Source organism: Carcharhinus amblyrhynchos, chromosome 3 (assembly GCF_965287045.1).
Source record: "Carcharhinus amblyrhynchos chromosome 3, sCarAmb.v2.hapA, whole genome shotgun sequence".
Classification (NCBI taxonomy): Eukaryota; Metazoa; Chordata; class Chondrichthyes; order Carcharhiniformes; family Carcharhinidae; genus Carcharhinus; species Carcharhinus amblyrhynchos.
This window is the reverse complement of record NC_137326.1, coordinates 138,327,279-138,350,144: the sequence shown is the minus strand read 5'-3', so window position 1 is coordinate 138,350,144 and position 22,866 is coordinate 138,327,279. Positions and strand designations below refer to the sequence as shown.

The window sequence follows — 22,866 nt, the reverse complement described above, 5'->3', positions numbered from 1 at the left end:
CACCCCAGAATTTGACGGCCGCAGAAAGCAGTTTCCTGACACTGGAAGCTGGCCGATAATTAGCCCACCAGTCCTGTCAAAGCTTCCCAATGGACACAATATATTTTTATTTATTTTATTTATCACAAGTAAGGCTTACATTAACATTGCAATGAACTTACTATGAAATTCCTCTGGTCACCACAGTCTGGCGCCTGTTCGGGTCAATGTACCTAACCAGCACGTCTTTCAGCACCCGGTGGAAACCCCCGCAGACACGGGGAGAGCATACAAACTCCACATTGGCAGTGAACCAATCAGGGAATTGAACTAAGGTCCCTGGCGCTGTGAAGCAACATTGTTCCTCACCGTGCTACCGTGCCGCATAATAGTACAGGAAGGTACGTAAAGCAAATAATTGTGAATACACTGTCTTCTGTTGTAGTCCATTAAGTGATCAGCCTGATATTTAATTCTACTGAGTATCAGAGGGACTTCTAACGGGAAGATTGATATCTCTTGCTTAGCCGATGTGGAATTGCTGCCTGAAATTAGTAAAACGAAGATACTTTAAAAATATGCAGAGCATTTTTAAAAGGAACATTCAAAGGTTTTTATTCGCCGATCTCCGGCCCATAAGATGCTTTTTGGTGTTTTTTTCAGGTTTCAATAGGATAATGTAACATTTGGGAACAAATATGCAGGACAGAAGTCCAAAGCTTGACGCCAAAATGGCAAATATTTCCACAGCGACAGTATATTTTCCAGAAGTGCTCGCATAAGCGGGGATGAACGTTACCCAAACTGCAAAAAATATAAGCATGCTGAATGTTATAAATTTCGCTTCATTAAAATTATCTGGCAGCTTACGGGCGAAAAAAGCCAGCAAAAAGCAGGAAGATGATAAAATGCCGATATAACCCAAAACAATTGCAAATGCCTTGACTGAGCCGACATCACATTCAAGAATAATTCTTGCATTCTGGTACTTTGTGTTTTTCACCGGTAACGGTGGCGATGTGGTTAGCCAGAGGATACAGGTTATAATTTGCAAACAGGTACATAAAAATATTATTGTTCTTTGTGGCACAGGTCCGAACCATTTCATTCTATCATTCTTCGGCTGTTTAGCCCTAAAAGCCATTAACACGACAATTGTTTTCCCCAAAATGCAAGAAATACAGAGAACAAAACTAATGGAAAAGAGAGTGTGTCGGAGCATGCAACTCCATATTGTGGGCTTGCCAATAAAAGTTAGAGAGCATAGGAAGCACAACACTAAGGAAAACAGAATGAGAAAACTTAATTCGGAGTTATTAGCTTTGACAATTGGGGTGTTCCTGTAATAGGTGAAGACTGCTGCAACACCAATAGTGAGTGAAGCCCCACAAAGGGCAGTTGTCACTAGTGAGACTCCCAATGGATCCTCAAAGGAGAGAAACTCAATTTCTTTCAGAAGACATTGATCTTTTTGGGAATTCGGCCAGTAGTCTAAATGACATTTAATGCATTCGATTGAGTCTGCAAATGAGGAAAAACCAAGATAAATGTTTCATTAACAATGGAACAATAATCAATGCAGTAATTTATTGGATACACATCCAGCTATGCATTTTCGCTCCACTCTATTGAAAACTTGAGTGATTCCCACGCACTGCCTGATGATTGGTGATTCTTTTCCTTCTCATTGTGAACACACAGGAGCGTTTCCAGTGTTAGCCTTGTCAGAATATAATTGAAACTCCGGATAGAATGTTGCACTTTTCTGCTTTTTTGCACCAATCTGATGCCAATTTATTTCAGAAAGATAGAAGAATTCCTACGGAAATTCCAGATTCTCCATTACTTCAGTTTTCATTGTGGAACTTTGAAGATTGTTAGCTGAGAGTTTATTTAACTTTAAAGTTTATTTCTTAGTGTCACAAATAGGCTTACATTAACTCTGCAATGAAGTTACTGTGAAAATCCCCTACTCTATACACTGTGGCGCCTGATCAAGTACACCGAGGGAGAATTTAGAATGGCCAGTGCACCTAATCACCACGTCTTTCAGAATGTGGGAGGAAACTGGATATGGGTAAGTGGCACAGAAAAGGAGCGGGGGCTGGCGGAGATCAGCCATGATTATACTGAATGGCGGGGCGGGCTATTCTTGCTACTTTTTTTTATGTTCTTGTGTTGTGATGTACTGTTGGCGTGGCTGCATCGCTGATTATTTTGTGATGGCTGAATGCACATTCCAATCCAAGCCAAAGGAGTACCGGGAAGAAGTGTTGAAATCCTCGATGGATCCTTAGTGAAAACATCGAGAGAGAAAACATTGTTTGGGAGATTATCTCAAGTCGCATTCTTCGAGGGTGAAGTTTGGAAATACTCCCATGAAACGCAGAGTTTGAATGAAATCAGCTGTCTCACAGTATAACAAGCATTTGATGTGAAACCCACATAACTTGTTTCGGTTGGCAATATTACTTGGTTTGGGAGTCTGGAGTATTTGACCACAGTTGGTCTAGTGGATTGCAAAGATTGTGTACGTACAGAGAACGCTAAAGTACACGATAAATTTCATAACTTCTGTTAGCCTTACAATTCTGTATATATCTGTGAAGTTATAGTTGGGTGAAGGAATATTATAATTTATCTTGTTTAATAAATGTTTTGAAATTTTACTATACGTTAACACGCAGTCCTGTGAATCTGTTTATCCAGGCCTTGGAACAGAAACAAGTTAACATCTATCAAACCAACTTCCATCTTAGAGTCTACCTGGTCCATCCGGAGCGACATCAACCGGTGTCATCACATTCTCACTGTTGAGAATGTGATGTTGAAGGGTTGAGGAGGAACTTCTTCACTCAAAGGATGGTGAATCTCTGGAATTCTCCGCTCGTCGGTGTGGTGGAGTCTACCTCGCTAAATATATTTAAGACACGGATACATAGGTTTTTGGTAGGCAAGGGAATTAAGGGTTATGGGGAGAAAGCGGGAAAGTGGAACTGAGCCACTTCAGATCAGCAATGATCTTATTGAATGGCGGTGCAGGCTCGAAGGGCTAGATGGCCTACTCCTGCTCCTATTTCTTATGTTCTTATGTTCTCAGATTCAGGTCGATCTGTTATACCATGTGGTCCTGCCAACACCCAAGCTGAGCGTTATTGGTGCTGATTCGTTTGAGTGGATAGATGAGTGGCATCTAACAAAATTAGATTTGTTCTGATTGTTGTTGAAAAGACATAACGAGGAAATTTCGCATCTTGTCGCTGCCATCGCTATTAGAACCGTGTCGCTAGAGGTAAACCTCGTTCCAGAGTACAAGTCTTCAGCACTTGAAGCCGGACGTTGTGAAGGTCACACATCATTTCTGTATCCAGTACCCTCAGTAGATTGTTTTGACACCATTTGGAGTTTATCTGAAGACTGGCCTACTGTGGGGATCTGAGGATGAAATTAGAGATCAAGCATCTTTTGGAGACCTCTGACCGATCTATATTGGGTTCAGTCTGATTGAGAATGGGGATGTTCATCGAGAATCCTATTTCGCTTAGATATTTAACAGTCTTCCTTCATTTGGGATTGGATGTAGCAAGTCTAGATAACTTCATTTTGATCAATTTCTTGTGACATTGCTTAGCTCCTTCCATAGCATACTCCGTCTGACGTTCAGCATGCTTGTAGTCCAGCGTTTTATCTTCACCGGGCATTTTCAATTTTCCCTGCTACTGCGCTGGCAAGCTTTTCTGTAGGTCTCACTGAACATAACCGATCAGCTGTCCCGATTCTAATTGTAGAGTGAGAGCCCTTCCAGCCATTGAAGTTACAGATAGCAAATCCAGCTTAGCACAGAATGATTGGTAAATTTAGGCTTTGGGGAAGGTTCTCAGAAGCATGAGAGGCATAAAAAGGTAGGAAAGGGATTACAGAGTTTAGAGCCTAAATATATGCCGGTCGGCAATTATGGAACAACGAAAAGGGGGGTGTCTACAATGTGCTAGTACTGGAGGAAGATAGCGCTTTCAGAATGTTTTTTGATTGGTTGAAACATGTTATAGAGAGACTTTAGTGTACGGCAACAGAGTGATTTACATACTAGAACACGTATCTTAAAACCGTTATTTTGTCCAACCTACTGCAAAACACGGAATCGTTAAATGTAAGCACCTCGGAACTTTGATTAAGATGCACGTATTCTACGATTGGATTTTGACCATATTTCATTGACCTGAGGTAACTGTAACCATAACTATAGGAGTAAACCATTCAGTCCCCTGTGACTTTTCCTTGTTGCATCATTTAACAAGATTCGGCCGATTGCCTTACCATTATATACTCCTTACTTATAGAAATGTCCATATTTAACCTTCCCCGGTTTCCATCTGTAGGTTTGCCCAACAACAACTTTGACCAGTGTTATGTAGCCAGCATCTGTTTCACCCGGAGCATTATCCCTGTTATCTGTATTCGTTGATTAACCAGATAATTAACTTGCTGTGCGAAATTGGAATCACAGTACTCTGGCTGAAAATGTCAATAGGTCTAACAAGATAAAACGCCATGATTCTTTGTTCTCGGACATTTGTGAACCGATTGCGTCATGGTGACTTCAATTGTAGGCAGTTTTTCAATTTCGTATTGTTATCTAATATGCTATTCAAATTCCGAAACTGCTGTAGAAGTTTGCGAACTCACCTCTCTGCTTTATTGGTGCAATCTTCAGCATTAGTAGTCAATTAACATAACGTTCACATTTCCAGTCGCGGCGAAATGTGAAACATTAATGACGGAGATAATTCTATTGATGTAAAGCTCAGAAAGTTAGATATACTAGAAATGCTCTAAACTGCTTCATATTGAGTGTAGCAAGTAATGGTGCAAGTGTAAGAAAGCTTTAGATTGGCTAGGAGGGAGTTGAAGAGGGAGTTAAGAAGGGCTAGAAGAGGGCATGAGATGACTTTGGCTGATAGGATTAAGGAGAATCCTAAGGCGTTCTATAGGTATGTCAAGAATAGAAGGTTGGTCAGGGCAAGATTAGGGCCAGTTACAGACAGTAGGGGGAAGTTGTGTGTGGAACCGGAAGAGATTGGAGAGGCATTGAACCATTATTTCTCTTCGGTGTTCACGCAGGACGATATGAATGTAGCTGAGGAGGTCACTGGGGTGAAGGGGTGTAAAATAGAAAGTATTGTAGTTGATACAGAGGATGTGTTGGATATTCTAGATGGGTTGAAAATAGATAAGTCCCCTGGTCCAGACGGGATTTACCCTAGGATCCTATGGGAGGCAAGAGAGGTGATTGCAGAGCCACTGGCTCTGATCTTCAGGTCGTCGTTGGTCTCTGGTATAGTACCGGAAGATTGGAGGACAGCGAATGTTGTCCCATTGTTTAAGAAGGGGAGCAGAGACTTCCCTGGAAATTATAGACCAGTGAGTCTTACTTCTGTAGTGGGCAAGGTTTTAGAAAGAATTATTAGGGATAGGATTTATAGTTATTTGGAGAGTAATGAATTGATTAGAGATAGTCAGCATGGTTTTGTAGCGGGAAGGTCGTGCCTTACTAACCTTATTGAGTTCTTTGAGAAGGTGACCAAAGAGGTGGATAGGGGTAAGGCAGTAGATGTGGTATATATGGATTTTAGTAAGGTGTTTGATAAGGTTCACCATGGTATGCTTCTGCAGAAAATGCAGATGTATGGGATTGGTGGTAATTTAGGTACTTGGATCAGGAATTGGTTAGCAGATAGGAGACAGAGGGTGGTGGTTGATGGTAATTATTCATCATGGAGTTCGGTTACGAGTGGTGTGCCTCAGGGATCTGTTTTGGGGCCACTGCTGTTCGTAATCTTTATTAATGATCTGGATGAGGGTATAGTTGGGTGGATTAGTAAGTTTGCTGATGACACCAAAGTCGGAGGTGTGGTAGATTGTGAGGAAGGGTGTCGAAGTTTGCAGGGTGACTTGGACAGGTTGCAGAGCTGGGCCGCGAGGTGGCGGATGGAGTTTAATGCGGAGAAGTGTGAGGTAATCCATTTCGGTAGGAATAACAGATGTGTTGAGTATAGGGCTAACGGGAGGACTTTGAATAGAGTGGAGGAGCAGAGGGATCTAGGTGTATGTGTACATAGATCCCTGAAAGTTGGGAATCAAGTAGATAAGGTTGTTAAGAAGGCGTACGGTGTCTTGGCGTTTATTGGTAGGGGGATTGAATTTAGGAGTCGCAGCGTCATGTTGCAACTGTACACAACTCTGGTGCGGCCGCACTTGGAGTACTGTGTGCAGTTCTGGTCCCCACATTACAGGAAGGATGTGGAGGCTTTGGAGAGGGTGCAGAGGAGGTTTACCAGGATGTTGCCTGGTATGCAGGGGAGATCCTATGAGGAGAGACTGAGGGATTTGGGGTTGTTTTCACTGGAAAGAAGGCGGCTAAGAGGGGATCTTATAGAAACATATAAGATGATTAGAGGTTTAGATAGGGTGGATGGTGATAGCCTGTTTCCTCGGATGGAGAAATCTAGCACGAGGGGGCATGGCTTTAAATTAAGGGGGGGGGGGGGTAGTTATAGGACGGATGTCAGGGGCAGGTTCTTTACCCAGAGGGTGGTGAGGGACTGGAATGCCCTGCCTGCTGCAGTTGTGAATGCGCCTAGTTTGGGGGCGTTTAAGAGATTGGTGGATAGGTTTATGGACGAAAAGGGATTGGTTTAGATTAGTGGGTCAATGTTTTTTTTTAAAAATAAGACTGGTCGGCGCAACATTGTGGGCCGAAGGGCCTGTTCCGCGCTGTAATGTTCTATGTTCTATGTTCTATGTTTTAGTTGCTCACCGGTCTGATTACTAATCTCGCCGTCTGCACATGATACACAATCAAAGCAACAAGCAGGTTGCCCTTGCCTAACAGCTTTCCTTGTCCCTCTTACGCAGGCCGTACTACATGTTGACTGAGGAATCTGTGGAAAAAATGTAAAAGTGTATTATTTACACAATAGTTATGAAGAATTTCTTTTTGGCACAGAAGTGAGATGGTCTGGAGTTTGCTGGTGCTCTCCGTATCATGATCTCAATTCCGAGAGGAAATGGTGAGAACACCAGCATAACATCTAAACTCTACATGTGGTCACATTCGATTTGTCAGATACATTCGAATTAGTGGGTTTTTATCTAACTGATGGGAAGATTGAACAGCAAGCGACGTTGTAACCGGTCCCCATGGTACGCCTCATTCGATTTTCGATGTCTTTGCCTTCAAGTTGTTACACTTTAATGTCTCATGTTTAACGAAAGGCTCTTGCTGTTGATTAGCGCTGCAGGGTTAGACCTGGCAAACCTATTTATGTTCTTATGTCAACAGGTCAGGATTTTGGAGTATAAATAATTAAGTGGCCACAGCGCTCATTGTTATTTTGCAGTGAACTGGTCAGCAACTTCTCGTATTTGAAAATGCGCAGTTATTTTTGGAAGTTATAATGTCCCTGATGGCCTGCTCTTCGACACATTTTTCTGTATCAGTACCTCACCAAAGGGTTTGCATTCATGAAAATGCAAGGTCATAAAAATATGGCCAAGGATATATCATAGGAACCGTCGAGTCCCCTGAATCTGCTGATCTTCACGGGGTGCCCGTGGTGTCTAGTCTTGAATATGCTTAGTGTCCAATGCACTTACTTTCCTCTCTACCTTTGTGTCATTAGCATCCTTAATAACAATATCGTTGGTCCTTTCACCCAAGTCATTTTATCAATCGCAGTATGTTGAGGCTCCAGCACTGTTCCTTGTGGCAAACCACTCGTTAACTCTTTCGAACCGGAGAAAAGATGAATTTATCCCTTCTCGCTGTTTCCTGCTAGTTAATTGCGTGCCTTTGCGAGTTACAAATAACAAATTAATGATCACTTTATTTCTGTGTTGTGCAAAAATGTCCTCCTTATTTTTCCAAACCATGAAATGAGGAACGGAATGACCAGTATCCAGCTCAGCAAAAAAACACTTAGCAAAAAAAAACAGAGGGGATCCACTTTCGTGGTTTAAAATGGTGCTACCATAAGAAAGGTAATTTACGTGTATTTACACTATTGTATTGCCCACTTGCCAACTGAACAGGATGACGATGTTGAATCAAGGCAGAAAGTGGACTTACCTCTTTCTTACCGTTATTCCAAACAATTGCATTCTCATCAATTTGAAGCTTGTAATTTGAATTAAACGAACCATCAAACCGACCTACGGTCACATAACTGACGGAACCGTCGACATTTTCCCTCCAGTTGATTAAGTCATAGGATGGATTGGGATCTCCATTTTCATCAAACATTACTTCATCTCCCAATCTGTTTGTAAAGTGAACGTGTTTCAGGTAGTGCAAAAGCTGCGTGAAGGAAAGGAAACATATTAAACATAAAAACGAACGAAAACAGCAAAAAGCCGTCTGACCATTTGAGCTTGCTCCAACTTTCAATTACATATTTTCTGAATTTGTACTTAATTCTGCTTATCTGCCAATTTCCATTTTTTAAATTCCCTTATTTACCAAAAGCGCATCTCTCATAATCTTGGATACAGTAAATGATTGACTAACCCTGCCCGACTGGCATGCAGAATGCTCAGGTGTCTCAGCTCCGGAGTAAAGACATTTCATTTAATTGTAATCTTAATTGGATTACTTCTGAGACTGATGTTCTGGGCTATTCAGCCAATGGGACCCTCCCAGTTTGTGCAGCGACCAAACACTCCAACAATTTTAAACGTTTCAGTTTTCTGTACTCCAAAGAATATGAATCGTCTTTTTTCGTTTTGATTCACAGGTTTTAAGTCGGTCCGCCTTGTGTCCAACAAGGGACATACACGCGATGGGTCGTACTGGGGCTGCTCTTGGTTGTTCGAGATTGGCCTAGTGCTTCACGTCGTTCGTGCGTGCCTAAACTGGACCAGATACTGGGCAAGATGACAGCTCAGTGACCATCACTGATTGCTGTGCAGACACATGGATTTGGGCCGGTGTGTGCGGGAGTTTGCGCATAAGAACATAAGAAATAGGAGCAGGAGTAGGCCATCGAGCCCTTCGAGCCTGCCCCGCCATTCAATAAGATCATGGCTGATCTGTCGTGGCTCAGTTCCACTTCCCCGCCCTCTCCCCATAACCCTTAATCCCCTTGCCTATCAAAAACCTATCAACCCGCGTCTTAAATATATTTAGCGAGGCAGCCTCCACTACTTCAACCGGCAGAGAATTCCAGAGATTCACCACCCTTTGAGTGAAGAAGTTCCTCCTCAACTCCGTTCTAAACTGCCCCCCCTTTATTTTGAGGCTGTGCCCTCTAGTCCTACTGTCCTTTCTGAGCGGGAAGAGTCTCTCCACCTCTATCCTATCCATCCCATTCATCATCTTATATGTCTCAATGAGATCTCCCCTCATTCTTCTAAACTCTAACGAGTACAAGCCTAGTTTATTCAGCCTCTCCTCATAGTTCAATTCCTTCAACTCCGGTATCAGCCTAGTAAACCTCCTCTGCACTCCCTCCAAGGCCAAAATATCCTTGCGTAAGTGCGGCGACCAAAACTGCACACAGTACTCCAGCTGCGGCCTCACCAGTGCCCTGTACAGTTGCAGCAAGACCCCACTACTTTTATATTCAATCCCCCTCGCTATGAAGGCCAGCATCCCATTCGCCTTCCTGACCACCTGCTGCACCTGCAAGCTGGGTTTTTGCAACTCATGCACAAGGACCCCGAGGTCCCTCTGCACCGTCGCATGCTGCAGTTTTTTTGCCATGTAAGTAATAGTCCTTCCTACCATTATTCCTACCAAAGTGGGAAACTTCACACTTGCTAACATTAAATTCCATTTGCCATTTCCTGGCCCATTCGCCCAGCCTATCTGGATCCTTCTGCAGACTTTCCACACCCTCCGCACAATTTGCCGTTCCACCAATCTTGGTGTCATCAGCAAATTTCGACACCATACACTCGGTTCCCTCCTCCAGATCATCTATATAAAAAGTAAATAGCTGAGGCCGCAGCACCGACCCCTGGGGCACTCCACTAGTCACCAACTGCCAATCCGAATAGCACCCATTGACCCCCACTCTCTGCCTCCTATTTGACAGCCAATCCCCTATCCACGCTAACACCCTACACCCAACTCCATGCCCCCTAACCTTCTGTAATAACCTCTTGTGAGGCACCTTATCAAACGCCTTCTGAAAATCAAGGAACACCACATCCACCGGCTCTCCTCTATCCACTGCCCGAGACACATCCTCATAGAACTCCAATAAATTCATCAGACACGACTTCCCCTTAACGAAACTGTGCTGCGTCTGCTCTATCAAACAATTCTCCTCAAGATGCCTCGCTATTTTCTCCTTGATCACGGATTCTAACATTTTACCTACAACAGCTGTTAAACTAACCGGCCTATAATTCCCTGCCTTTTGCCTGCCACCCTTCTTAAACAACGGCGTAACATTAGCCGTTTTCCAATCTTCCGGCACTTCCGTGGAATCCAACGAGGTTTGGAAAATAATCACCAAGGCACCCACTATCACCTCCGCCATTTCTTTCAGAACCCTTGGATGCATTCCATCCGGTCCTGGGGGCTTGTCCACAATCAGTCCCTCCAGTCTGTTGAGCACTGCCTGTCTAGTAACAATAATGTCATTCAGGCCCTCCACTCCTACCATCTTTCCATCGCTAACACCCGGCAAACTATTCACGTCCTCCTCCGTGAAGACCGCATTCTCCCTGTGCTTGCGTGGGTTTTCTCTGGGTGCTTCGGTTTCCTCCCAAACCCCAAGATGTGCTGTTAGGCTGATTGGCAGTAATAACTTGTCCCTAAATCAGTTTCCCTCAATCTGGATGGCCATAAAACATTAGACAAGTGTCGTGGGTGGAGAGGGGGACTGGTGTTGTTGAAATGGCGGCGCAGGCTCGTTGGGCCGAACGGCCTGTTTCCCGGACTGTTTTTGTCCTTTGAATCTCTCCTCACAAGACAATCCTTCCCTCCGGTTTCCTCCCACAGTCCAAAGATGTGCGGGTGAAATTGGTCAGGTTTTACTCAGTTGATTTAATCCAATAAATTTGCCCTTAATATTGTTTACATTTTAGTTCCCCTCTGTCCTCTAACACTTAGTTCATCAAATTTTCCAGGCTGTTCTTTTGTCTTTCACAACAGGTATAAATTGTTAAATGGCAAAGTTGTCTCGCTTTACATAAGATATCCTTGTCTTGAGTATTTGAAATTTAGTTGCCACTCAACGGGACTTTGAATTTTTTTTAGCATGCAGTCACCGATCTCTTACCTGCCATGGTTTAATATCCACGCTGCTGGCACAAGTGTCATTTTCAAACGGTCCTTTCCCACCTTCACAAGAGGAGAGGTCGTGAAGGGCGTGAGCTATTGCATAGATTCCATTGTATACATTATACGATACTCTGAGTTGTGATACATCAGAATAGATGTTTACGCCGCTCTCTATGTCCTCTGATCCTGTGCATTGACTTGTGCCATTTGCCGAAGTTTGTAACGAACAATGAAATAACGTTTCCCAAAACTCTGTTACCAAAGCATTTTGAGAAGCTGTGAATGGGCTGATCTTCTGCAGGAATTGCTGAAGACCTGGTATCTGTGCCCGACGGAGTGCAAATCCGAGGGTGCCAATCAAAATTGAATTTTGCTGGCTGGATAGCATGGCTGACGTTACCCAGGCCTCGCTCGCGAGCCATTGTATTCCGGTAATATTTTGCCGCGTTACTTCCTGCAGAAGGGTGTCAGTGTCTTGTTCAATGGCGAAGACAAGTATGACCCTGGCACGGCTTTTTCGGATGGAGTTGACAATCGCTTCAATCTTCTCCTTGGTGCTCACTTTTGGAATCGTGTGAGAGAAAGCAATGCACATTCCGAGAGCCTCAATTTGTTCACTGAACATCTGAACGCCATATCGACCGTAGTCATCATCTCCCGCGATTGTTCCCACCCAGCTCCATCCAAAATGTTTCACAAGCTGGGCCAAAGCTCTGACTTGAAAGTAATCACTTGGGACTGTTCGAAGAAAGGCCGGGTACTCTGCTTTGTCACTCAGACAGGCACAAGTAGAAAAGTAGCTCACCTGCAGAAGACCAAATTTACAATCTATTGGTCCCTACGAAACTTCACATCAATGAGATAAGAACAGAAAATGCTGGATAAACCCAGCGGGCCAAGGGGCATCTGTGGAGAGAGAAAGAGTTACCGTTCCGAGTCCACGTCACCCTTCTACAGAATTGATATTAATGATATTTCCCTTTTGAAAAATTAAGCCACAAAATAAGTGAAATGATAAATTAATGTTCCCAACAATACACTCATCAATTAAACTAAAAAATGCGGAAAATGCTAAAAGTTCTCAGTCCGTCAATCGATGGAGCGAAAGGACGTTTGTGGAATTATTGACCTGGGTTACATTTCCTGCTCCAAAGATGCTGCCCGCCTTGTTGAATAATTCTCGTATTTGTTGTTTCTTGTTCAGCTGTCCAGCTTCGGCAATAGAACAAAGAGCAAAGAACAGAGCAATACAAGAAGAGGCCCTTCGGCCCTCCAAGCCTGCGTCACGATGTCTACCTGAACTATTACGGCATGTACTTACGGAGTCCATATCCTTCTATTCCCAGCCTATCCATATTTTCGTCTAGTCGCCCTTTAAATGCTGCTGTCTTACCTGCTCCCACCACCTTTCCAGGCAGTGCATTCCAGGCATTCACCACCCTCTGTGTAAAAGAACTTGCCTGGCACATGTTCTCGAAACTTTTCCCCACGCACCTTAAGCATATGTCCCCTAGTACATACCTTTTCCATCCTAGGAAAGAATACCTGGCTGTCCATTTTGTCCATGCCTCTCATAACCTTGTAAACCTCTGTCAGGTGACCCCTCAAACTCCGCCGTTCCAGTGAGAACAAGCCGAGTTTATCCAACCTCTCTTCATAGATAATACCCCCCCAACCAGACAACAAACTAGTAAACCTCTTTTGTATCCCCTCCAAAGCATCCACATCCTTCTGGTAGTGTGGTGAGCAGAATTGTGCACAATATTCTAAATGAGGCTTAACTAAGGTTCTGTAGAGCTGCAGCATGTCCTGCGAATTTTTATTCTCAATATCCTGACCAATGCCGACAAGCACGCTGTATGCCTTCTTCACCAACTTATCCACGTGCATTTCCAATTTCAGTGATCAGTGAACATGTGCGCTCAGATCTCTTTGCCTGTCAATATTCCTAGGGTTCTACCATTTACTTTATAATTCCGCATTGAACGTTCCAAAATGTATTATCGGACACTTGTCCGAATTAAACTCCTTCTGCCATTTCTCCACCCTAGTGTTCAACTGGTCTATGTCTTGTTATATCCGCTGACAATCCTGTTCACTATCTGGAACTTCACCAATTTTTGTGTCATCTGTGAACTTGCTAATGAGGCCAGCTACGTTTTCCTCCAAATCATTTCTATATACTACGAATAGCAAAGGTTCCACAACTGATTCCTGTGGATCAACGCTAGTCATAGCCCTCCATTCAAAATAGTAGCCCACCACTGCTACCCTCTGTCTTCTATGGCCAAGCCAGTTCTGTATCAATCTTACCAGCTCTCTTCTGATCCCATGTGACTTCACCTTTCACACCAGTCTACCATGAGGTACTTTGTCACAGGTTTTACTGAAGTCCATGTATACAACATCCACAGCCTTTCAGTCATCTATCTTCCTCGAAAAACTCGAGCAAGTTTGTGAGGCATTATCTCCCCTTCACAAAACCGTGCTATCACTAATAAGTCAATTGGTTTCCAAATGTGAATAAATCCTGTCCGTAAGAATATTTTCCAAATATTTCCCTATCATTGATGTAAGGCTCACCGGCCTATAATTTCCTGGATTATTCCTGCTGTCCTTCTTAAACAACGGAACAACATTGGCTATCCTACAGTCCTTCAGAACTTTACCTCCCACCAAGAGAATATAAAGATTTCTGTCAATGCCCTTTCAATATCCACCCTTGCTTGGGTAGATCCCATGAAGCCCTGGAGGCCTATCTACTTTAATGGTTTTTAATACACCCAACACTGCATGTTTTTTGATATCGATATGACCCAGAATATCTACACCCGCTATTCTAGGGGGTGTAGAATATGTCATGTCCCTCTATTTGGTGAATACTGAGGCAAAATATACATTTACTATCTTGCCCATTTCCTCTGGTTCCATGCATAGATTTCCTGCACTTTGCTTGAGTGAACAGCCTTTTCCCTGGCTACTATCTTGCTCTTTACATACTGTAAAAAACTTTAGGATTACCCTTAATCCTGTTTGCCAAGAATTTTTTTATGACCCGTTTTAGTTCCCTAACTCTTTCCTTTTGTTCTTTTGGGCGTTCTTTGTATTCTTCAAGGGCTTCATCTGTTCTAAGCCTTTTAGACCTTACTAATCCTTCATTTTCCTTTCTGACAATGCTCACAATATCCCTCACATTCCACAGTTCCAAATACCTGCCACACTTATCCTCCATCCTCACAGGATGAATTCCAGTTCTGAATTCCAAATATTTGAAAAACTCCCACATATCAGATCTTGATTTACCCACAAGTAGCCTCCTGCAATTCGCACTCTCCAGATCCTGCCTAATGATTTTGTAGCTCGTCTTCCCTCAATTTAACACCTTCGCCTGAGGACCACCTTGCCTTTATCCCCAAGCACGTGAAAACTTACCGAATTATGATTAGTATTCCCGAAATGCTCTCCTACTGAAACTTCGATCACCTGGCCAGGCTTTTCTTTTATATAATTTGCTTTTGGTTTAACAGTACTCAAATGTAAATCTAACGAGAAATGCGGCCAATTTGTTCCACTTAACAGGACAATTTGACGTCTTGGTATGTTAAGACAATTGTTTGACCACCTTTGTTTGAGTCACTGAACGAATAATAACCTTCAATAATATATCCTGGGACTATCAAGTTTCCGCACCCAATGCATGTAATTAAGCTTGCTTGGTAACGCAGCAGAATTATCAGCCGCCTATTTCTTTTCTGACACAAATAAGACCGGGCATGATGGACCTCATCTTACTTCCAATCGTGAGCCCATTTTGAACTGTTTTGGAACACAACGTGCTTAAATGAATTAAATCGAGCCCAATTTTTATAATCAACGGCAGTAATTCAAATTTTTGCAGCGTCATAAGAAGGACTGTACCTCCACCTGAAAATCGGGAGACATGTATAAAGGCGCTCAATCCCTGACCCCAATGCCTCAACTGTGCATATGGGTGTATGGTTGATGCTGGTGGAGAATATTATCCATATTTTTAAAAAAAGTAACAGACTTCATTGGATGTGCCAAGCAGTTTGACCGTATACTGTAACGAATAACGAATGGACTCCGTGCGCAAAGGAAAACACCGTGCAAATGACGGGGTTCAGGTAAGTTTCCGTGAATCCTTGTTGGACTATTCAGAAATAAGTTTAGGTAAATCCCCGTTTTTCTCAAGCGACGGAAATTAGGAATATCCGCGTGGCTGCATACTTTGTCCATCAACGTCATCATACACAGTCAACCTAGAAGAACCAGAGTGTTCAAAAAGAAAGCCCTTAAAGCTTTCGCAATTGCTGAATGCCAACATGCATCACCGTCTGAACCTGATCTCCAAAGTTTAGCTCCACCCCGTGATTATATTCATAAGGTAAATTGTGGAATTAAGATACGTCGTAAGAAAAAAGTTGCTACTTAATATTAATTTAGAGAGGGTTGTTTTCAAGAAGCATCGCCATTATGGAAGTCATCCTACTTTCAAACGTAGGCCCGTTTTTAACATTTGTGGAGGAGATGTTGTTTTCATGAATTAAATGGAGCCCGATTTTTAGTACGAGAATAAAATATTGAAGATACTGGAAATTAAGAAAAAATGTGCTGAAAATAATCAACAAGCCAAGAGCCATTTTTGAAGAAAGTTAACGATTCAGAAGAAAAACGTTTGGCCAGAATTTATGCTCTGACCAGTATCTTAGGATTTCAGTCCTTTTTTGCTTCAGCCTATTCCCACAACAGTATTTTCGTAAAAGATTTTATCCCAATACTGATGAGGACATTTAAATCAAACGGTTGAACGGGCAGTTTCACGAAGGGATTAATTCTCCTTTTCCACTTCATGGGTCAATTGGCAATAGTAACATTTCTTGTACCCACACATGTATATTCCGTATACCGCTACTTGTTAGGGATCCATGACTTCAATGGAGCGTGAAATTAGACAGACCTGCAGCAGGCTATCCATGCGATACCCTTTGCATTTTAAACTCTCATTAGAAAAACAGAATGATAGGACGACTGCCAAAGAATGCTTTTAATTTTGGACGTGGCTCTGGAGGAAAAAAAACTTTGCAGGAAGAACGCTAGCTTTCAAGGTCAAACAATCTTAATTCTATTAACATCAATGGACTAGATAATCGCATGTCTCTTCTCATGACCTGTCGAACAAGAGAGACAATTTTATGCGCAGGCTGGAAATTGAAAATTTACCACATTAACCTTTATTCTTACACATCAGTTAAACAGGAAAAGCTGTCATTCAAGATTTCAGCTAAAATATAGTTTGGCTTTAAATGCGCCATTCACCCTTTTTTAAAGGCGGTGGTAAATGCTGGATTTCATTTACAAGGGCTGACTGATCAAGGAAGTACCATTCTTCACGTGTGAAACTAATAGATAGACAAACAGACAGGTAGATGGATAGACAGGAAGACAGACAAACAGAGACAGATAGATAGATAGATCGATAGGTAGATAGATGAAGGTAGCATGGGGAGTATTACAACTGAGACAACTTTTGATCAACCTGAAGTCAGGTTCCATAGACAACCACCCGCCTATATTTTCTGTCACTTTCCTTAGCCAAGAGATACTGAAGTAAAATATAATAGCCTCACTCCGGCTTACCCATCAACAAAATTAGAAGCTAATTTTTGAAGCATTATTGTGTTGGATCAGGAAGTTCTGGCATGAATTATATTCACCTATCATTAGCTGTTAACTTGTTAGATTGAAAGTCAATTACATATTGTAAATACATTAGAAATACTGTACCAGTGGAATTCTGAAAAGCCCAAGCATTCGTGTTACTACCATGGACTGGGTTGATCCAGAGTCTCCTATGATGGCAAGTGTTGAAGGAATACAGTCGTTACCATTCACCGATTCTTCTTGCCCGTTGATGAGTGTAACAGCAGCTCGGAGGGCCTGGAAGTGTGTGTCGCAGGAGTCGAAGATCCGATAACCGAGAGTTATATTTGGAAGTAGTTTTTCGTCTCTATTTATTTCATCTATAGTAAATATCATTGTCTGCACCCACCGAAATGCTCTGAAATTGAAACTAATCAACACATTCCACCTGAGTATTTATTCAGATTGGTTCGAAAACACAAAATGATTGAATATGGTCGCTGTCCACTAAATGTTTCTCACAATAAAATAAACACAAGTACCATTTTACGCAGAATCAATTGTCTCCTTTGAAAGAAGTAGCCTCTATATTCGTTGAAAAAATAAGGTTGACCGTTAGAAAAACTAAAGCAGGGCTGATTTGTTAATGTAAGGTACGGAAGGAATTTAGTAGAGTTTTTAATATAGGAGACGAAGATGGAGGGACAACAAGTCGAGATCGAATAACTAGACTTGGGCTTCCAATGCACACTGTTCAAATGAAGGTTTACTGATTGTTCACTTTGAACATGTCCAACGAATCAGATTTTGTAGGTAACTTTTACAGTGATGCTGAGTTAGTTAATTTGTAAACTGCCAACCCGCAAATTTGATGTTATCCTTCGTTAAGGGCAACGCCGGATTACCACTTCCGTCGTAAATACGGAGTTCTAGTGATATTCCAACGATCATTAATAACAATGCAAATCCAGATATCAAACTGATGATTTACCACCGTATGGATTGCATTATTTATTGCACCTTTCTTTATTGTTCGATTGCTGTTCTCCTGCCCAGGAATTTTGCCGATTAGTTAGGTATATAATTAAAAAGAGGCGGCATAGAGCTAAATCGAAATTAAAATCGGGCACGTCTTACAGCAGGAGGTAGGCCGGCAGCCTCTCAATTTTCCGTTAGCATCAAAATCGGCAAAGAATCTACAAAACATCTGGTGCCCAATGAAAAAAATGCTATCGTGCTGGGGCTGGGCTGGGTGGTAATGATTAACTGCAAGATGGTGGAGAGTGGCTTTAAAGTGTACCTCTTGCAAAACAACGAGCGTTATCAATTCGCTACCGAACTTTATAGAGAGGAAAATTGGACCAGTTCTACAATAGACGGAAGCCGCATTCCAGTTTTCCAAAGATCGAATGCTAAGTTTGAAATATATTCGTTTTTCTTTAGCAAGAAATAGGGAATATGATAAATTTATGTTTTGGACTTCTCGTCTCTTCCAGTTTAGTTTAGCATTAGAGTTGACTCAGTTTGTACCAATATTCTAAGGCCTGGAATCACAATGCTACGCACTAATGCCTACCACTATGTCTATCCCTCTAAGCATCGACAGAATTTCGGCAAAGGTTGAAAGTTGGATATATCAGCAATTTCAGTACTCTCTTGGTGCAGCGACATTTCACAGGGGCATTATCAAACAGATTTTGTCACGGAAACAGGTGGGCAGTATTCGGGTGGTTGATCACGAGTTTGTTCAATAGATTTTGCGGCCTGGCTCGGTTCCAAACCACAAAATCCCGCGCGAGTTCATCGGTCATTTTCATGGTCTGCCCCTCGCCCGCTGCAATTCCCGTTCCCTCCGCTCAGCGTCTTCAAGAAGGAAATTTATTACAATATCAGCCACGATTGAATGGCAGAGCAGACTCGATGGGCTGAGTGACCTAATTCTGCTCCTACGCCTGATGGTCGCATGATCTTATCCGCAGTTAGAGGAATTGTCGCCAATTATGTTGGAATAAAGTCTGGACAAAGTGGCGTTTTTGATGGGTTTTAGCTTAGAAACGATTCAAGACGGAAGGTTGACCAGACGTCTGTTGCACATATCATTTGGACAACTAACAGATACCTGGATCGCGTTTCGGCACCAGCTGAGCTGAGGCGTCGTCGGGGAATGATACAGGAGTGGATCTGGACAATCTTTGTGATCGTACCATTGAGTAACGTATGAATTATTTGAGCAATCTACTGCCAAAAACTGCAAGGAAATATCTTCCAACGGACAGTTGCTCACATGTTAACTGTACACATTAAATTATCGAACTTGTTTTTCCTCGATTCAATACAGAAAATTTAATACGTTAATTTCTAAATACTGACTATAAGAAATTTTAAATTAATATTAAGTATTCATTAATAAGGAATCTGACAACACGCCATCGGAGTTGAAAATCATTTTTCACGATTATCGTTCACCAATCCGCGAATACCATAAACATTCACTCATTCCATCCCCAACCAACAGTGACAGTCGTGTGTACCATCTACAAGATACACTGCGGAAATTCATCAAGATTCCTGAGAAAGCACGTTGGAAACTCTTGTCTGGTACCATCTAGACGGATAAATGCAACAGATTCCTGGGAGCATCACAACGAGGAGATTCCCCTCCAAGTTACTCCACCATCCTAACGTGGAAATATATCGCCATTTCTTCATTGTTACTGGATCAAAGCCCTGGAACTCCCTTCCTAACAACAATATGGGTGTGCCTACACCGCAACTTTCCCACCTGTACAATAAAGCAGCTCATCACCATTATATTAAAGGCAACTGTCCAGCGAAGCGCAGATTTCGGAAAGGCTTAACAAAGACCAGCCATGCAAAATTTCAACTTGTCTTTCGTATATTTGCTGCCACCGGGAGGCGTCTCTTCGTCATAGAAACCGCCTGATTTTCCGTGAAGTAAAATTATTCACGATTCAATAATCAGCAGGACATGTTCTATACGCATTTTGTATATGGACAGCTGTTGAAATATTATCACAACTTTCAACATGAATCATGCATGGTAAACAGATGAATGCCATCCAACTCGAATGAGCTGAGTACATCTAAGAGTCCCACCCGCCTGGGGAATCGAGGAAAGGTCCATTGACCTCGGGCCGGATTATATGGTTTCGGGACGAGCGAGGCCGTTAAATCCCGCCCATATATTCTCCCCAGAAATACAGGACGACACGCTGAGTACGCTCAGCATGTTCTATTGAATTCCCATTCTGAACCGTTTTAGTATCTAGCTGTCCAATAAATTAATCTCATGTGTTTCTGCAGTTAAAGACTAGGATGTAGGAAAATAATTTTCTGATGGTCTAATCGTTTCATCCTGAGCCTTCAATATTTATCTACATTGTGCGGTTCCTCATATGTTCAGCACTCATTTCAGTAATACTAGAATATCTCACCGCAAACTTCTTGAGGTAGCGCTCAATTAACTGTCGTTCTTGTTTCTATGCACTCCAATTACAAGGTCATAAATATTCTGCATCTTAATTCCTCGAACCCTAGATCACATCAATAACCTTCCGAATTTTAAATGCTAAAGTTACCTTCAGGGATCCACGAGAGCAATCTTCAACACATAAGAACATAAGAACGTAAGAACATAAGAAATAGGAGCAGGAGTAGGCCATCTGGCCCTTCGACCCTGCCCCGCCATTCAATAAGATCATGGCTGATCTGTCGTGGCTCGGTTCCACATTCCCGCCCTCTCCCCATAACCCTTAATCCCCTCTCTTATCAGAAACCCATCAACCCGCGTCTTAAAAATATTTAGCGAGGTAGCCTCCACCACTTCAACGGGCAGAGAATTCCAGAGATTCACCACCCTTTGAGTGAAGAAGTTCTTCCTCAACTCCGTTCTAAACCGCCCCCCCCTTTATCTTGAGGCAGTGCCCCATAGTCCTACTGTCCTTTCTGAGCGGGAAGAGTCTTTCCACCTCCATCCTATCCATCCCATTCATCATATTATATGCCCCAATGAGACCTCCCCTCATTCTTCTAAACTCTAACGAGTACAAGCCTAGTTTATTCAGCCTCTCCTCATAGCTCAACCCCTCAACTCCGGCATCAGCCTAGTAAACCTCCTCTGCACTCCCTCCAAGGCCAAAATATCCTTGCATGAGTACGGCGCCCAAAACTGCACACAGTACTCCAGCTGCGGCCTCACCAATGCCCTATACAGCCGCAGCAAGACCTCCCTACTTTTATATTCAATCCCCCTCGCTATGAAGACCAGCATCCCATTCGCCTTCCTGAACACCTGCTGCACCTGCAAGCTGGGTTTTTGCGACTCATGCACAAGGACCCCGCGGTCCCTCTGCACCGTCGCCTGCTGCAGTTTTTCTCCATGTAAATAATAATCCTTCCTACCATTATTTCTACCAAAGTGGACCACCTCGCACTTGCCAACATTAAATTCCATTTGCCAGTTCCTGGCCCATTCGCCCAGCCTATCTAGATCCTTCTGCAGACTCTCCACACCCTCCGCACAATTTGCCGTTCCTCCAATCTTGATGTCATCAGCAAATTTCGACACCAGACACTCGGTTCCCTCCTCCAGATCATCTATATAAAAGGTAAATAGCCGAGGCCGCAGCACCGACCCCTGAGGTACTCCACTAGTCACCAACCGCCAATCCGAATAGTACCCATTGACCCCCACTCTCTGCCTCCTATTTGACAACCAATCCTCTATCCACGCTAACACCCTACCCCCAACTCCATGCCCCTCGACCTTCTGCAATAACCTCTTGTGAGGTACTTTGTCAAATGCCTTCTGAAAATCAAGAAAGACCACATCCACCGGCTCTCCTCTATCCACTGCCCTAGACACATCCTCATAGAACTAGAAACAGTTTACGAGATGCCCTTTCATTTTTGGTTTAAAATAAGAAAAAACAACATTGCTGGAAAGAAGTCTGATTCCAGCACCTACCATCCCATAGATTGCGACAGACGATGCTGATCTGGCGAATTACCCAATTGATTAGATTACATTTTAATGACTAACCACGCTAAGATATAAATTCCAGTTATGAAGTAGTCGAGATTGTCGTGAGCCAGCTAATAATTCTGTCTCAAGTTTAACATGATGACACTTTGCTTCCATTCAGGTGCAGTAAATTGCGACTCACCCTTCACAATGCAAAGATTCCGGCATGGTTTTAAATGTCAAATCGGGCTTGGCAACTCTGAAGTGAACGGGGAACAGTCCCCCAATTGTTATTACCCTATTATTTACCAATTTGGGCAAATTAAACTTCCTTTCTATTTTGCAAACAGTGTTAACGTTCCCAAGAACATAGGTACACAAGAGGTAAAAAAGAACGAATCTGGAACGCATTTTGAAAAAGTGCAGCCGCATCTATACTCAACAATGATCTGATAATTCAATGCAGCATCTATATAAACGTTATTTGCCGCCGAAGGCTAATAGTTGCACAAAATATTAATTAAGACGTATCATATTCTCAATTGACTTCATACTGGCGGTGTTGTGATTGAACACAATTATCCAGGGAGATGGGAACATCAGTGAAAGAAGATTAATTAACTATTCAGGAGCAAGCAATGGAACTCAAACCAGGCAGCATGAATGCAAATTATGAAATAAAGTTATCATTCAAAAGATCCTTGGCCGATTTCTTGATCTAATCAGAGAAATAGTGGGATGGCATGACAACTGTTTCGAGTAGGCACAATTGTTTAAATTCGAAATACTTAAAGGAATGGTGGAGGGGCAGGATGTTTCCGACGGGCTTTTTGATTCATGCGGATAGGCCCCATTTGCGGTCAGATGCCTGCACTGCGAGAGACAGTTATTAATTGACCCCCCAGAGTGTCCAGTTAATGGCCAGATGGATTCTTGTCGTTCAACTAAGGAT

The 22,866-nt window shown here is 42.7% G+C and overlaps 1 protein-coding gene across 1 annotated transcript; it reads right to left on the bottom strand.

Annotated features, from left to right (window-relative positions):
• Positions 1 to 583: 583 nt before the first annotated feature.
• Positions 584 to 22,256, bottom strand: LOC145341178 (extracellular calcium-sensing receptor-like). The gene is made up of 6 exons (XM_080186100.1): positions 22,117 to 22,256; positions 17,075 to 17,360; positions 11,268 to 12,074; positions 8,108 to 8,335; positions 6,797 to 6,920; positions 584 to 1,500 (listed from the first exon to the last, which is right to left on the bottom strand). The coding sequence occupies exons 1-6, from the start codon at positions 22,140 to 22,142 to the stop codon at positions 584 to 586; spliced, it is 2,388 nt and encodes a 795-aa protein (XP_080042226.1). The 5' UTR covers positions 22,143 to 22,256.
• Positions 22,257 to 22,866: the final 610 nt, after the last annotated feature.

What these genes read in the sequence shown, in the direction of transcription:
- LOC145341178 (XM_080186100.1), bottom strand. Translation starts at nt 22,142, where the DNA reads ATGCCGGAATCTTTGCATTGTGAAGG. An exon ending in TGGATATTAAACCATGGCAG is followed by an intron (nt 8,336 to 11,267) that starts GTAAGAGATCGG and finishes TCCTTCACGCAG; the next exon opens with CTTTTGCACTACCTGAAACA. An exon ending in CGAGATTAGTAATCAGACCG is followed by an intron (nt 1,501 to 6,796) that starts GTGAGCAACTAA and finishes CCTCATTTGCAG; the next exon opens with ACTCAATCGAATGCATTAAA.